Raw genomic sequence first — 16,393 nt, 5'->3', positions numbered from 1 at the left:
TAGTTCTAGCCCGTCAGTCCTAGCCCAGCCCTGCCCTGCCCCTCCCTGCATTTTTTCCGCGCTGGCTGAGATTCAAAGAGAAGTGGAAGTGGGAGGGAACGACAATGCAAAAATCACCTAAAAATTGGGACAGAGAAAGGAAGCTACAGTTACGAAGGAGAGCTGCAAAAGTTGCAGCAGAAAGATTGAGAGTCCTGGCAGGTTCCGTAGCCCGTAAAAAAGAAGCAAGTGTCAGGACGGCAGGACTATTTCACACTTCTCTGATTCTGGAAGGTGCCGGACAAAAACATGGAACTAATTTTCCCAACAGTGATTATAATCCTGGGTTGCCTTGCTCTGTTCTTACTCCTTCAGCGGAAGAATTTGCGTAGACCCCCGTGCATCAGGGGCTGGATTCCTTGGATTGGAGTTGGATTTGAGTTTGGGAAAGCCCCTCTAGAATTTATAGAGAAAGCAAGAATCAAGGTATGTGGTCGTGGCAGGCGGGGTCTCCAGAGGAGACTCTGCTTTCTTTTTAAAATTTTCTTTCATTGGCTCCTAAGTGCAGTGCTAGAACACGGGGAACATACCTGCTTGCCTCAACTAAAGGATCTAGTCATTTCTGAAATCCTCTACTAACAATTAACAGCAGTATTCTGTGCAAAATTTTGCGAAAGAAATGACATACAATTGCAGCGTGCATCTACATTTTTGGAAGTAGAGATTAACTTTTCATGTTTTTACTTCATCGAAGTTCCAAATGTATACGTGTTCAGTAAATGTTTGCGGTAATTGGGAAAGATAAAGTGTAATCCAATTTAAGTTTGTGAAAATGAGTAATTCGTATCCAAATCGGAGTTAACACCAAAGTATTGCACAAATTGCTTGCACAGTTGGTTCATACAAAATAAACAGGCTCTGTATTTTTAGCTGACGTTGTTATTTGATGATGATGTGCTCCATTTTCACTACGGCCTGAGGAGACTAGTAATCTTCCTTGTACTAGATGTTTTTGTTTTGAAAGTATCTTTTAAATGTCTCAGCACTTTAAGGAACAGACCTTTATTAATGTCTTTTAAGTTAATTCAATTTAAGTCTTTTATTCAATTTCCAGTCACAAAGATTTTATGATATTTGATTGTCTAATAAATTTGTACCATATTAATTATCATTATTCTTATGAATTATAATACTTTCTGTGGTGACCCGTTTTCCTTCTGGTTAGCCCAATTTGTAGAATTAATTTATACGTAGTAGCATTATTTTGCCACTGATCATTTACCTTCAAAATCTCTGAGATTCCAATTTAGTAAAAAAGGTATAGAAAATTAAAGAGAACTAAGATGAAAATAAAAATAACCCAGCATATCACACCAGAAATACTGTAAAAATTTAGTGTATTTATATTATTTTGGTCTTTTTCCTATGTATTTACAACTATTTAATGAACAACAATGGAATAATAGTGTAATACTCTTTTATGTCCTTTCGACTTTAACATATAATGTTAATAACTTTCCTGTATCATGAAATACTTTGAATCTTCCTTTTATGGCTATATTTTGTCATAGGAGGATACACTAGTTTACTTAAATCTCAATAGTTGGGTTTATAGGTTGCTGCCAACCTTTTTTCTTTCTCTCAACCAATGCTCCAGTGAACATTCTTGGGTGTGTGTGTGCATGTATTGATTGTGTGGTTGTACATTTTGCATTTATCTGATTGTTTACTCAGAATACATTTCTAGGAGTAGAATTGCTGAGTCAAAGGACATGCACATTGAAATTGTTTATATGAAGGTGTTAATGGTGTATGAATATGCAATTTTTATTTTCCATTGACTGTATGGAATTGCCTAACTTCTCATATCCTGGGCCACACTGAATGCCATAATTCTTTGCAATTTTTGCTTGTCTGATAGATGAAAAATTATATCTCCTAAAGAAATACTCCTTTGTCTCCCACCGCCTTCTTTACGCATATAATTTTGATAATTTTTAAGGAATGTTTTTTTACAAGCTTGTGTCAGAAGGCTAAATATTTGTGAGGTCTCTGTTGCTATCCTGACTAAACAAAACAAGTTATTGCTGGACTCCGTGGCTCACACCTGTAATCTCAACACTTTGGGAGGCAGGGATGGGAGGATTGCTTGAGGCCAGGAATTTAAGACCAGCCCGGGAGATATAGCAAGACGTCATCTCTACAAAAACTAAATATAAAAAAAATTAACCTGGTCCAGTGGCACACGCCTGTAGTCCCAGCTACTCGGGAGGCTGAGTCGGGAGGATTGCTTGAGCTCAGGAGTTCCAGGTTCCAGTAAGCTATGACTGAGCCCCTGCACTCCAGCCTGGGCAACAGAGCAAGACCTTGTCTCTTTAAAAAAAGAATACGACTGCTTTATTTGATGTTTTACTACTAAAAGCTTTTAAAGTTCACCCTTGCCTCTTCTTGTACCCTTAATCTGGCCAGTATGATTTGAAAAAAAAAAAAAAAAAAAAAAAAAAAAAAGCCAGGGTGCTCCCACCTTTGGTGCCAGGAGAGATTCAAACCGCACAAACCCCAACCTTCATGCAGGAAGGCTCACACCAGCCTACCCCCCTAACCATAATAAAACCCTAAGACCTGTCTTTCTTCACTGTTTTCTCAAATCATTTTCAGATCAGCTTGAGAGGACTGCCCTACTTTCCCCAGAGAAGTCTCATTATGTATGAAATAAACCTCTTCATACCCTCTCGGGGGGTCGGGGTGTGTGTGTGTGTGTGTGTGTGTGTGTAAATGTAGTCACTGTCTTGACATCCAAACCAAATCTTGGGTGGGAGGTTCCATTCTGAGTTTTTGCAGTGGCTGCAACAGGTACTCAGTAGACTTGATGCGAAATTGCATCTAAATGGCAACCGCATAAGACACTACTTATGGCATATTGAACCTTCAAGAAAAAACTTCTAAAATTCCATCATTAGCTAATACTCTCAGCTTCTCATGCCCCTCTAGAATACTGAAAAGAGACAACTTTGGTGACCACAAAATAATCTTCGTATTATTTGTATTTAATCTTTGAATAGATTATGCATTTATATGGTTCAAAAAATTGTAAATATAAAAACTACAGGAAAAGTCCCTTCAACCTCTGTTTCCCTTCCACCCAGTTCTCACTCCTCACTCCCAACCTTGGCAACCCTGTAATTCATTTCTTATATGTTGATTCATGGTTTCTTTAACTGTATACAAGCAAATAGAATTATAGAATTATTTTCCACCTTATAAGCAGAATATGTCATATTATTCACACTGTTCCTTTGTCAATAGGTATTTACTCTTTACATATTAGTACCATATAGAACTCCTAATTCTTATCTTTGAAGATGCATGGATATGGCTGCATTTATTTAATAAGTTTCCTCATCGACAGACATGGGGTAGTCAGATTTCTAAGATAGCCTGCAATGATCCTACAATGATTCCCTTGTGTAATCACCTCCTTTTGAGTGTCAACAAAACCTAGTGACTCACCTCTAATGAACAGAATATGGCACAAGTGATCTGATGTTACTTCTGTGATTAGGGCTTTCATCTTGATGACAGACTCAATTGCCTTCCTAGTTTACACTCTTTGATGATGAGAGCTGTCATTATAGAGAGGACTACAAGGCAAGAAATAGAGGGAGGTCCTGGCCAGCCCCAGTAAAAATCAAAGGTCTTCAATCCTATAGCCTGTGAAAAACTAAATTCTGCTACCAACCGTGTCAGCTTGGTAGTGAATACTACTACCTGAGTTGAGCCTTGAGATGGCTAGAACCCAATCTTTAGTTACGAAATTCTATTACAAAAGAAAAACCCATATTGCAAACCTGATACTTTGTACTTTATAATTGAGACAGAGGATTTTGTTTATGCTTCAAATTGCCTGGTTATATCTGTCTTTTGTTGATTAAAATTTACCATTTTTTAAGAATGAGACATTGATAAAATTTCTGGCACTCTAAGAAAGTTATTTTAAACACGTAATAGTATAGACTATCTGCAGCTATCTACAAGTATCTATTTGTTGACACAATGGAGGCATTATTTGAAAACACAGTGTCCCAAAGTGTACTAGGCTGAAGTTTGGTATTTTGTAAAAATATTCAATAAATAGTTTAAGTAAATTGTTGGAAAAATATTGGCTCAATAAAGCATCATTATTTTTCAGGTTCTAATCAGGGAAATGGTGTCTACCTCCCGCCAACAGGTGTAGAATGTGAAATTCTGAAAATGTGGGCATAGGATCTAAATGTCAAGCAGTCTCCAAAAAGATAAAGTTCCCTACAGTAAAATAGGTAAATTAGACAACTTCTGCAGTTTGTCTGCAGAACAGCTCTTGGGAAGGGTACCTCCTTTAAGCCACTCCAAGTGATATTTGAAGTCTTACCTGTAGTCATCTATGTTGAGTTAAAATCTACTTTCTCTTGTATTATTAAAGCTGCACCAATTTTGTTTTGGATACTGTTTGGATAATACATATTTTTCTATCCCTTTCAATTTTTTGGAGTCTTTATATTTTAACCCAGTCTCTTGAAAAATAAAAGATAGATTGAACCAAATTAAAATAAAAATACAATGTAGCACAGTTTCTGTCACTATGTGCTTATATTAGAAAAGAAAAATCTGAAATTGATAAACTTTCAAGAATCATCTCCTTCTAAAAAAGAGTAAAATAAGCCCAAATAAAGCAGAAGGAAGGAAATAGTAAAGAACAGAAATCAATGAAGTTGAAAATTAAAAAAATAAAATAAGGAAAATCAATGAAAGAAAGAACTGGTTTTTTGAAAAGACCAGTAACATTGCCAGACTTCTTGCAGAACTGATAGAGAAAACACAAATGACCAGTGTTTGAATGAAACAGGGAATATCACTGCAGACATCAAAAGGGATGATAAGAAAATACTATGAATAACTCTACAAAGAGAAATTTAACAAGTTACATAAAATGGATCAATTCCTAGAAAAACATATTCTAACAAAACTATCCAATATACAATACATAATTTTAATAGCCCTACACTATTAAGAAAATTGAATTTGTAATTTGATAACCTCCCAAAAAGAATTCTCTAGGCCCAGATTGTGTCATTGGAAAACTATACCAAATGTTTAAAAAAGAATTAACTATGAGTTCTATACTATTTCTTCCAGAAAGTAGAAGACATAGAAACATTTCCCAGTCTATTTTATGAAGTTGGCATTACCTTGATATCAAGCCACAGATAGTACAGAAGAAAACTACAGACAAATATTACTTATGAATATACTAATAGATGCAAAAATAACAAAATATCAGCAAATAAAATTTACCAATATATAAGACAAATTACCAAGTGAAGTCTGTCAATCCATGTAAGCTGCTGTATTAACAAGCTAAAGAAGAAAAAGTACATAATTGATACAGAAAAAGCATTTGACAAAATTTGATATCCATTCCTGATATCCATTCATGATAAGGAATAGAGGGAAATTTCCTAACTCTATAAAGGACATCTACAAAAATCCTTCAGTTAACAGGACACTTAAATGATTAAAGACTAAATACTTCCATGTGATTGGGAACAAAACAAAGATCTCTGTTGTCACAACTCTTATTCAGTATAGTGCTGGAAATTTTAGCCTGTGCAATAAAGTAAGAAAATAAAATAAAATACATATAGATTTGAAAAAAGAAATAAAACTGTCTTAATTTGCAGATGACATGATTGTCTATGTAGAAAATCCCAAGGAGTCTACAAAAACCTCTGGAATAAATATAAGGTATACATAAAAATATCAATTGCTTGGTTACATACGAACAATGAACATGTGGAAACCATAATTAAAAATACATTACCATTTATAATAACTCAAGAAATATTTAGGTATAAATCTAACAAAACATATAGAACTTGTATGCTAAAATCCACAAAACACTGATGAAAAAAATCAAAGGTCTTAAGGGAGACACATACTGTGTTCCTGATTGGAAAAGTCAACATATTAAAAATGTCAGTTTCCTCCAAACTGATATCCAGGTTTGATGCAAATACTATTCCCAGCAAGATTTGCTGTAGATATAGACAAGATTATTCTAAAATTTATACGGAAAGGCAAAGAAACTAAAATAAATAAAACAATTTTGAAAAAGTAGAATAGAATAAGAGGAATCATTCCACTCAATTTCAAGGCCTATTATTAATCAAGATGATGTAGTACTGGCAGAAGGATAGACACAAAGATCAGTGGAACAAAGTAGAGTCTCTAGAGATAGATCCACACAAGTATGCCAACTGGTTTTTGGCAAAGGTGCAGAAACAATTCAATGAAATAAAGATGGCTTTTGTAAACAAATGGTGATGCAGCAATTTGACTCTGTAAGCCAAAACAAACAAAACAACAACAAAGAACCACCCCCAACACACACACAAAATGAATTTCTACCAAAGTCCTATATCTTATACAAAATTAACTCAAAATAGATAACAGACATAAATGTAAAACGTAAAGATATAAAACCTGTAGAAAGAAATATAGAAGAATATCTTCCTAATTTGGGATAGAAAATAGCTCTTAGACTTAACACCAAAAGGACAGTTCATAAAAGGAAAAACTGATAAATTGAACCTCATCAAAATTTAAAAACATTTGCTCTGTAAAAGAGCTCATTAAAAAGAGTTAAAGAAAAGCTACACACTGGGATAAAATATTTGCAAACCACATATCCAACAAAGGACTAATATCTAGAATATATAAAGAACTCTCAATACTCAACAGTATAATACAAAATCCAGTTAGAAAATGGGCAGATGACATAAACAAGATGTATCAATGAAGAGAATATTCAGATGGCAAATAAGCACATGAAAAGATGTTCAACATCAATAGTCATTAGAGATAAGCAAATTAAAATCATGAGCTACTACTACACATCTATCAGAATGGCAACGATAAAAATAGAAACAACACCAAATGTTGGTAAGGATACAGAGAAACTGGATTACTTATACATATGGTGGAAATATAAAATGGCACAGCCACTCCAGAAAACACTTTCCCAGTTTCTTAAACATCTAAACACACAGCCAACCATATGACCTGGCAATTGCACTTCTAGGAATTTATCACAGAGAAACTTAATGTTTACATAAAAACCCAGATACGGATGTTTATGTTTGTGATAGTGCCAAACTGAAAAGAATCTCACTGTCTTTCAACCTTATTCATTTTTATTGTTTTTATTTTTAGAAACAGTCTTGCTGTGTTGCCCTGGCTGGAGTGCAGTGGTGCAAATCATAGCTCGCTGCAACCTCAAAAACTCCTGGGCTCAAGTGATACTCCTACCTCAGACCCACAAAGCAGTGGGATTATAGGCATGTCTAGCCCAGCCTTCATAATGTTCAAATAAACTGTCGTACATTCACACTGTGGAATACTACTCAGAAATATAAAGAAGTGAATGATTGATACACACAATTTGGATGAACATTCAGAGAGTTACACTGAATGAAAAGCCAGTCCCCAAAAATTGTATACTACATACTTCCGTTTATATAACATAGTGAAATTCAAAGTTATAGAAGTGGAGAACAGATGAGTGTTGCCAAGGATTAAGGAGAAGGTGGGAGTGGGAGAAACAGTGGGGGTGGCTATAAAAGGGCATCATTTAAGATCTTTGTGGTGATGGAAATATTCTGCATCTTGACTATCAATGTCAATAGCTTGGTTGTGATACTGTACTATAGTTTTGCAAGATGTTAATACTGGGAAAACAGAGTAATAGATACGTAGGCTGTCTCTGTAACATTTCTCACAACCCCATGTTAATCTACAATTATCTCTAAATAAAAAGTTTTAAAAATATACAAGCACCACTTCTACAACATACCATGTGTGCCTGCCTTTACTTCGTAATACTGAGGCTGCTGATGTTGCATACAAGAAAAGAACAAAAGGAAAGCAAGTACAACAACAACACAACAACAAAAACCCTGTTACATAATTTCTAACACTGTGCATGACCATCTTTCACTCTGCAGTTATATTGCTGTTACTTTAAATGCCTCACATCAACAATTATCTCAACTGCTGATTCAATGTATTTGAATGTGGTTAGTCTACACTTGTGGCCAGGTGCTTATAGATGTTACAAAAAGTTACCTACTAATGGGAAGCTAAGAATTCTCATTTGAACAAAACTTTAACAGTGAAAATAAATCATCTTCTAAGTACTGGTTAACAAACAATTATAGATAGGAACGTTAGAAAGCAATGTAGCTGTCTGGATCACTAATGTACAAAAATGGGACTTCATTTTTTTGGTGGCTTAAAGATTTTTGGGCCTGCAAGTTGCCTAGTACTACCCAACAGTGTGTTGCAGGAGTAATCATGTGCCATCTCTTGGGAGGTAAAGAAATGACTAATACTGAAGTAGTGATGAGCAGAAATTATGCCTTGAGATATGTATAATACTATAATGGAATATGAAAGTATGATGATTTATTTTGATGATAGAGTCATGGAAAAGATTGTGGTTTGTTGCCCACATTCATAATTGAAGAAACTGATAAATTATACTTAGATGCCAATGAAGATGAATGACATATTTTCTTTTCCCAGCAAGGTCATAAACCCCTGATATCAAACCCTGTGCTACACAGTATGTTTACAGGTTGCTAAGAGTGATCTGATAAAGAGGGGAAAATTAATGATGTAGGAGAGAGAGGCATAAATGTAGAAAAGAGAAGGCAAGAGTGTAGGATCCATAACACAAATGGAGAAGTGTTGACATTTCACAAGGGCAGGAACTTCCATCCATGTTAAGAGGAGGGAACAGATGGAGAATGGGTGCAAATGTATATACCTTGCAGGATTTAGTAATGAGAAACTGAAACTGCTACTTGATGGCTCCATTTTTCCAGTGAGTTACAAGGCAGGGACACTATGTCAGAGTGGAGAGGCTGGGTAGGTTGAAATAGTCATTACAGGTGAATTTCATTACAGGTGAAATAGTCATTTTGAAAACTAGGAAAGTGAACAGATTAGGAAAGTGTATACGATTGCAAGACATTGTTGAATAACCATAGATTTTCCGTAAACCAGCTGGCACTTTTGAACTTTCTTGTTGAACAATATTCAGCTATAGGTTGCTTATAAGTCTACTAATATCTTGAAAACAATGTTTAAATGTCACAATGTTGATATAATTTCTAATTATTTATAATGATTATTTTCTACTTATTTCATACTACAAGAAAGGAAGCTACAAATAGGCAATAAAATGATCAAAGGGAACATTACATATCAGGATAGAACAAATTAAAATTTATATAATTCAGATCTGACTAAAACAATCAGAATTTATAACTAATTACCAAATATAATAATTTGTCTCTTGACTGTAACTTCAACATTAGGATTCTTGAGGAGAAAGGTCTTAAACATGGCTTAGAAATGCTTACTAATATAATCTGTGTTTGTTTTATTTCAGTATGGACCCATATTTACAGTCTTTGCTATGGGAAACCGAATGACCTTTGTTACTGAAGAAGAAGGAATTAATGTGTTTCTAAAATCCAAAAAAGTAGATTTTGAACTAGCAGTGCAAAATATCGTTTATCATACAGGTAAAGAATATTTTTAGATAGTCCATTCGAAATCCAACATTGGAATCCAGGAGTAGTTTTAGGTAAAAAGTACATCCTCACTCCTCTATCAAGAATGATGAGGGTCCACTATTTTATTCTTGAGGTATGGGTAGAAGAGGAAAGAGTTACGGGTAAAAGAGTTTGGCCATTGAAACACAAATGAATGGCAGCCTCATACATTTAGATTTGAATTAGACACGTGAAAGTGATAAGGTTACCTCATTGATGTTTTCTTTAGAGAATATTTGGAATCTGTATCATGTTACAGCTTCCAAGATGTCACTAATTCTGTTCCACCGCTGTGTGTACAGTGTTCTACAGGCTACAGCTCTTGGACTGATTACATGCTATTCAGTCCCTGAAACTAGAATTCCATGGCTTAGTAAATCCTTTACAGTGGCATTTCCTGACATATTTTGTAGGGCTGTTATGGTAAGTGGGAGCTTGACTTGCCCTTTCACAAATCCTCTGTCTTCAGAGACTGCCAGATTGTACAGTCAGCATGCTTCCAGTATGGCTGTCTGCCTTCATTTCTTCCTAGGCTGCAAATGTGTGTACTGGGGCCACGTGTCCTCCCTGGAATGCAGAGCTGGTTCATTTTGTGTTTGGTTCTTTTTTGTGCTTTCACAATGTTTTTGCTTGCTTCTATTCTCTGTGACTTCTTTCTCTCTGCCTTTTTTCTTCTTTGGTTCCTTTTCATGTAACCTTTTGTGCATTTCTTACCATTAAGATAAGAAAGTTTGTTTTAAAAACTACCAGTAATCAATAGAATTATATATATTTTTTTTTCTTCTTGCATGCATGATATCACAACTTGTTGGTGAAATTCTTTGATTATTTGGTACTTCTTGATACTTGGACTATGGAATTTCAGATCAAATAATAGAAATATTTTGAAGGCCTTTGATCTGTAGAGTCACATATCCCTTTAGAAAAATTTGCTAAGTTAACGGAGGTGTATGGAAATGATTGAGTTTTTTTCACCTGGGCCTCCTCTGGGGACTTTCATGCTTAAATATTTCTGTTGAACAGATGAAATATATTAATATTTATTCTTAAGTCAGCTTCCCATTCCTCCCGTATATTCCCCAACCATAGAGAAGATGTATGCTCAGGAAATCTAAAAACTGTTTTTCATTAACTTACACAAAATGTAACTTACACGTAATAGCACAATGAAATACAAAATTAAAACTTATTTTTTGAAAAAGTTACTTTAATAAAATGACAACAGTGGGCACAGGGGACTACTGGAGGGAGGGGGACAGGTGGCAAAGGTTGAAAAACTATTGAGTACTGTGCTCATTACCTGAGTGATAGGATTAATCACGCCCCAAACCTCAGCATAAAACAATATACTCATATAACAAACCTGCACATGTACCCTCTGAATCTAAATTTTGTTTTAAAGAAAAAGTTACTTCAAAGTCAATAAAACAAGGTAAAAGAAAAATATAAAGAAATGAGTAAAATATAAACCCCGATTTCTAATTAGGAGAGTGTGTTGTAGAGGGAGCATGAATACTAATATAAAGAAAATAGTGGGCTGAAAGCTATTCATGGTGTTAGGAAAGGTCTCCTGGTGGAAGTAATATTCAAGAAGACACTTGAAGGACAAATAGAAATGTGCAGCATAAGTTTAAAGCTCATAGGTATAAGTGTGTGGGATTGGGTGGGAGTAGATATGGGTATAACGAAGGAGAGAACATTCTGAGCAGACAGAACAGCCTCTGAAATGCTGGGATATGTAAAATATGTGTTTTTAATGTATCTGGACTATAGATTTGGAGGGAGAAGGGTTGAAAATACCAGCTCTCTTAATCATCCATTTATAGATTATCCCTTAAAGTGAATAAAGTTCCACCATCTCACAGAATACATTGAATCTTTTTTGTTTGTTTATTTTGAGATAAAGTCTCTCTCTGTCGCCCAGGCTGGAGTGCGGTGGTGTGATCTCAGCTCACTGCAACTCTACTTTGTGGGTTCAAGTGATTCTTCTGCCTCAGGCTCCCCAGTAACTCGGATTACAGGTGCCCACCACAGCCAGCTAATTTTCCTATTTTTAGTAGAGACAAGGTTTCACCATGTTTGGTCAGGCTGGGCTGGAACTCCTGACCTCAAGTGATCCACCTGCCTCGGCCTCCCAAAGTGCTGGGATTACAGGTTTGAGCCACCACACTTGGCAGAGAATATGTTCAGTCTTTATCTACTTTTATTTACGGGAGGTGATCTTATGTGCTGGGAGGACTTTGGCTGTAGTCCCTGCTGACCAAATAATAGTAGAGATATATTGACTGTGTGTTTCAAGGAGTCGTTGCTTATTTTGAAAATAGTTTTCTTTGTTCATAGCATCAATTCCAAAGAATGTCTTTTTAGCACTGCATGAAAAACTCTATATTATGTTGAAAGGGAAAATGGGGACTGTCAATCTCCATCAATTTACGGGGCAACTGACTGAAGAATTACATGAACAACTGGAGAATTTAGGCACTCATGGGACAATGGACCTGAACAACTTAGTAAGGTAAATAGATGCATTAATATGATTTAGTCTTGCTTTTTGTTTTAAATAAAAAATTGAAACCTATACATTGGACTTCAAACATTGTCAGGTTGATTAATGAAATCTACCTAACTAGGCTATTAAGAGATTATTTTAATCTTTTAAATTCTTTTTTTTTTTTTTGAGACAGAGTCTTGCTGTGTCACCAATCTTTTAAATTCTAATTCAGTTTAGCATTTCTATTTTATGGTGAGCAAATAAGCCAATACAATCATTGTAATATATTTGCAGTAATTTCTCCTTAGTCATTCCATACATTTTTGTATAAACTACATGGATTTTCTTCTTATAATTTTCATACTTCCCCATTAGAATTTTGATAAAACCTTCAGTACAATTTGCAATTATTAGAACGAGAGGACGTTGAGAGGATAGGGGAGAGAATGGAATCACAAAGTGGTGAAAAAGGTCCAGGAGATGTTTGTGTTACTTAACAAGTGGCTCAGGCAAAGTCAGTGTGGGCCTCAGGACTGAGCTCCAGGGTCCTTTATTAATGGAGATCCCAGGAGACAGGGAAGAGCAGCAGACGGAGTCAGCCCCATTCTGAAGCTTTCTGGAAAAGTTAAAGTCTGGGCATGGGAGCCGTGAAAAAAATTTCCCACGTGCATAAAGAGATTTGGTAAGTTGAAGTTACCTGAGTCACGTTGCCATCTCAGCAGGATCCTGGAATGCCCAAGGCAAGATTCTGCAGTTCAGACTCAAACAGAATGACAGTGAACATTCTGTTAGAGGTCCAGTAGTGGGGGCTGGAGGGGGGACAAAAAAACAAACAACCAAATTAAAAAATATGCTGAAGCGTACCCAGTATCTATAATGAAACAAATACATTGAAATGAACAAAATATTCCTGGATATTTTTGAAACTTTGGGTGAATGAGATTATGAAGGGATGGTAAATAAAAATTAAATAAACAAGTGTTAAGTGTTTTAAGGCATGTTAACAATATTTTATATTCTTTATCTTAAGTTTGCTATAGTAATCACTTTATTATCTTAATGGTAAAACTTATTGATGATATGTACTGTATTTCAATAGGCAGTAGTTTGAATTTATGGGATCCTGTGAGAAATTAGGAAATTGGTGACTAATATTGCCCTGATTCCTTGTTTTTGTTTTTGTCGTCGTTGTTGTGGTTGCTGTCTAAAGGAATGGACTATATCTTAGCTACTATTATCTGCTAAATAAATTCTTGTTGAATTGTATTAGATCAATGTATTTATTATCTCATATTTGTCAGAGTCTAATATGCTTGCTTAGAAAGCATTTAAATATCTTCAGATAAATCAAACCACAGTTTCAGTTCCCCCTGTATTATCTTGACCACAGTAAGCAAATATCAAAACTTCTTAAGAGTGACTTTTTCCCAAGAGAATCTGTCACCTATTATCTGCCCCTCATATATCGCTATGAAATAGCACCCTGCTTTGTATCCTTTGCCTTTCTTCTTTGGTCTTTGGGTCTAACTTTCTGTGTTTCTGTCTTTGTAGACAACTCCTTTATCCAGTCACAGTGAATACGCTCTTTAATAAAAGTTGGTTTCCCACAAACAAGAAGAAAATCAAGGAGTTCCATCAGTATTTTCAAGCTTATGATGAAGATTTTGAGTATGGTTCCCAGTTGCCAGAGTGTCTTCTAAGGTAGCAGTTGTTTCCTATAATTAATTCATTGACCAAGCTTCTCTCAGCAACTGATACACCTCTCATTTTTCTGTTCTAAGTAGATGTAACCCCAGTTTAAGTGGGAGAGAAGCTGTTTCTTATGACCTGTTTTTGGTGTCTGTATGTGAATTGAGGGAAGACCAAGGAAAAGAGATGCTTTTCTTATTGTGATGAACAAAAACAAAAGAGAGAAAGAGATCGATGGGACTAAGAATGTATTTTGAGGCCTTTTATCCCATCTACAGCTTATTATTATTGCACTCGTTGCTACAGTTAAGATTCCTGCTAAATCATCAGTGTGAGCAGTCTCAGACTCAGACACTGTGCTCCTCATTCTCTCTGAGGCAAACATAGGCGTGGTTAAATGCATTTGTCACAGTTGGTTCAGACAAGTGTTTGTAAAATGAGGCACATGCAAAGTAACTGCGCGATTTTGAAATGTCTTGGCAGTGGCTCTATATCTTTCTGCATTTGGGTTGCTATAACAAAGTATCAGACTGGGAGGCTTATAAACAACAGAAATTTATTTCTCATCGTCCTGGAGGCTGGGGGTCTGAGATGAGAGGACCAGCATCCTCACATTCTGGTGAGGGCTCCTTCCAGGTTGCAGACTCCCAGTTTTTCACTGCATTCTCACGTGGTGAAAGGGGCAGACAGACTCCCTCAGACCCCGTTCATAGGGGTGCTACTCCTTTACATGAGGGCTCTAGCCTCATGACCTAGCTACCATCCAAACACCCCCACCTCCTAATAACATCACCTTGGGGTTAGGATTTCAACATATAAAGATTTGGGAGGGACACAGACATTCAGACCATAGCCTACATAGGCCATTCATCTACCATGGTGACTGTTCAGACAAGATTTAGAAGATTAGAGCAAGTCTGTTTTTCACAGCTTAAGTCAGAGATTGATTCTGTGCATTGGGTTTTCATCCTCCTACAACTTACAGCAGCCACAGTAAAGGCAGACCAAGCAAGTTGTGGGTTCTGCCTTCTTATTCAGCACCAATGCAATGAGACTCTGAAGTATTATTTACAAAAGACACTAAAATGTAGTTGCTCTGCCTCCCCAATTGTCTTTGTGGACTAATAATTCCAAAGGTAGACCTTTCATGAAATTATACCTGAAAATTAAGAATAAATTTGGAGAAATAATTTTAATTCCACAGACATCTGTTTTTTATGCTGTGACCTGTTATTCCTAAAGTGCTTTCAAATTAATTTCTATATATGTCTTTTTCTCATGTAGAAACTGGTCAAAATCCAAAAAATGGTTCCTGGAACTGTTTGAGAAAAACATTCCAGATATAAAAGCATGTAAATCTGCAAAAGATAATTCCATGGTAAGTATTTCTTACCTTTTTTTTTGCTAACGTAAAGATAGTAATAAATTATGGTTGTTAAAATATATTTTGCTAAAACACATGAGATTGATTAGATACCATTTTTGTGTCAACCACTGTACTGGACATGTTGAGATATGTTATTTCATTGTTACATCATCACAACAACCTATGTAGAACAGGTATCCTATTCCACATATGAAAAAACCAGAGACAACGAGCAAAAAAAAATTATAATTCCGATGTTCTGTACTGATTTCTGTGTTATCATACAGTTGGCTATGTCAGTAGCGACAGGTGAAAGTAATGGCAAATTAGGAAAAGAGAACAAAGCCCTACAAAGTAGACTTTGTTATTGATGCCACTACCATTAGTTGTTTCTTCAGATGCAGGGAGGGAAAATAGTATAATTTAAAAATCCAGGCACTAGGAGTCTGCGCCCTAAGTGTTATTCCAGATCTGTGGTTCTTCAAATGTGGCCCGTAAACCAACAGCACCAGCATCATTTGGGGATCACTCAGTCAGAAACTCTGCAGTAGGCCAGGCATGGTGGCTCACGCCTGTAATCCCAGCACTTTGGGGGACCGAGGCAGGAGAATTGCTTAAGCCCAGGAGTTCGAGACCAGCCTGGGCAACATAGCAAGACCTTGTCTCTACAAATAATGATAAAAAAAAGTTAGCCAGACATGGTTGCACACACCTGTGGTACCAGCTACTCAGGAGGCTAAGGTGGGAGGATCACACTTGAGCCCAGGCAGTCAAGGCTGCAGCAAGCCCTGATTGTGCTCCTGCACTCCAGCCTGGGTGACAGAGCGAGACCCTGTCTGAAAAACAAACAAACAAACAAAAACCTCTGAGGTAGACAATCTGCTTTAACAAGCCTTACCTTTGGTTCAGATGCTTGCTAATGAATGGTTCTCACCTCTGCCTCCTCATTAGAATCACCTCCGGGAGCTTTTGAAAACTGTCTGAGGCCAGGGTCTGCCCACAGAGACTGGGTTTCATTTGGTCTGGACTGCTTAGGCTCAAATCCAGTCACCGGTTGTGTAACCTTGGGCACAGTACCTAGTCTCTTGGCCTCAGTTTCCTCACCTACCTCATAAAGTTGTGGGAATTAAATGATTTAGTTTTTGTAAAGTGCTGAGAACAGAGGACTGGATAGGAGCTTATCATTGTTATCCTCATTTAAAAAATATCTTC

The 16,393-nt window shown here is 36.3% G+C and overlaps 2 protein-coding genes across 4 annotated transcripts in view; both read left to right on the top strand.

The window, feature by feature from the left end:
* RCAN2 (regulator of calcineurin 2) overlaps positions 1-16,393 on the top strand; it is a 478,595-nt gene that overhangs the window by 70,703 nt on the left and 391,499 nt on the right. The gene's annotated exons all lie outside the window — the stretch shown is intronic.
* LOC126952680 (24-hydroxycholesterol 7-alpha-hydroxylase) overlaps positions 40-16,393 on the top strand; it is a 104,957-nt gene continuing 88,603 nt past the window's right edge. Inside the window, exons 1-5 of one of the 3 annotated variants that reach the window (XM_050787483.1) lie at positions 40-465; positions 9,470-9,605; positions 12,036-12,150; positions 13,678-13,827; positions 15,100-15,193. In XM_050787483.1, coding sequence (XP_050643440.1) covers positions 289-465; positions 9,470-9,605; positions 12,036-12,150; positions 13,678-13,827; positions 15,100-15,193 — 672 coding nt within the window. In that variant the 5' untranslated portion in view covers positions 40-288. Of the gene's footprint in view, positions 466-9,469; positions 9,606-11,975; positions 12,151-13,677; positions 13,828-15,099; positions 15,194-16,393 lie in introns of all 3 variants that reach the window. The other 2 variants (XM_050787484.1, XM_050787482.1) reach the window with 2 other exon arrangements.

Source organism: Macaca thibetana, chromosome 4 (genome assembly GCF_024542745.1).
Source record: "Macaca thibetana thibetana isolate TM-01 chromosome 4, ASM2454274v1, whole genome shotgun sequence".
NCBI classification, from domain to species: domain Eukaryota; kingdom Metazoa; phylum Chordata; class Mammalia; order Primates; family Cercopithecidae; genus Macaca; species Macaca thibetana.
The sequence above is the reverse complement of the archived record's forward strand: the minus strand, read 5'-3'. Positions and strand labels throughout refer to the sequence as shown.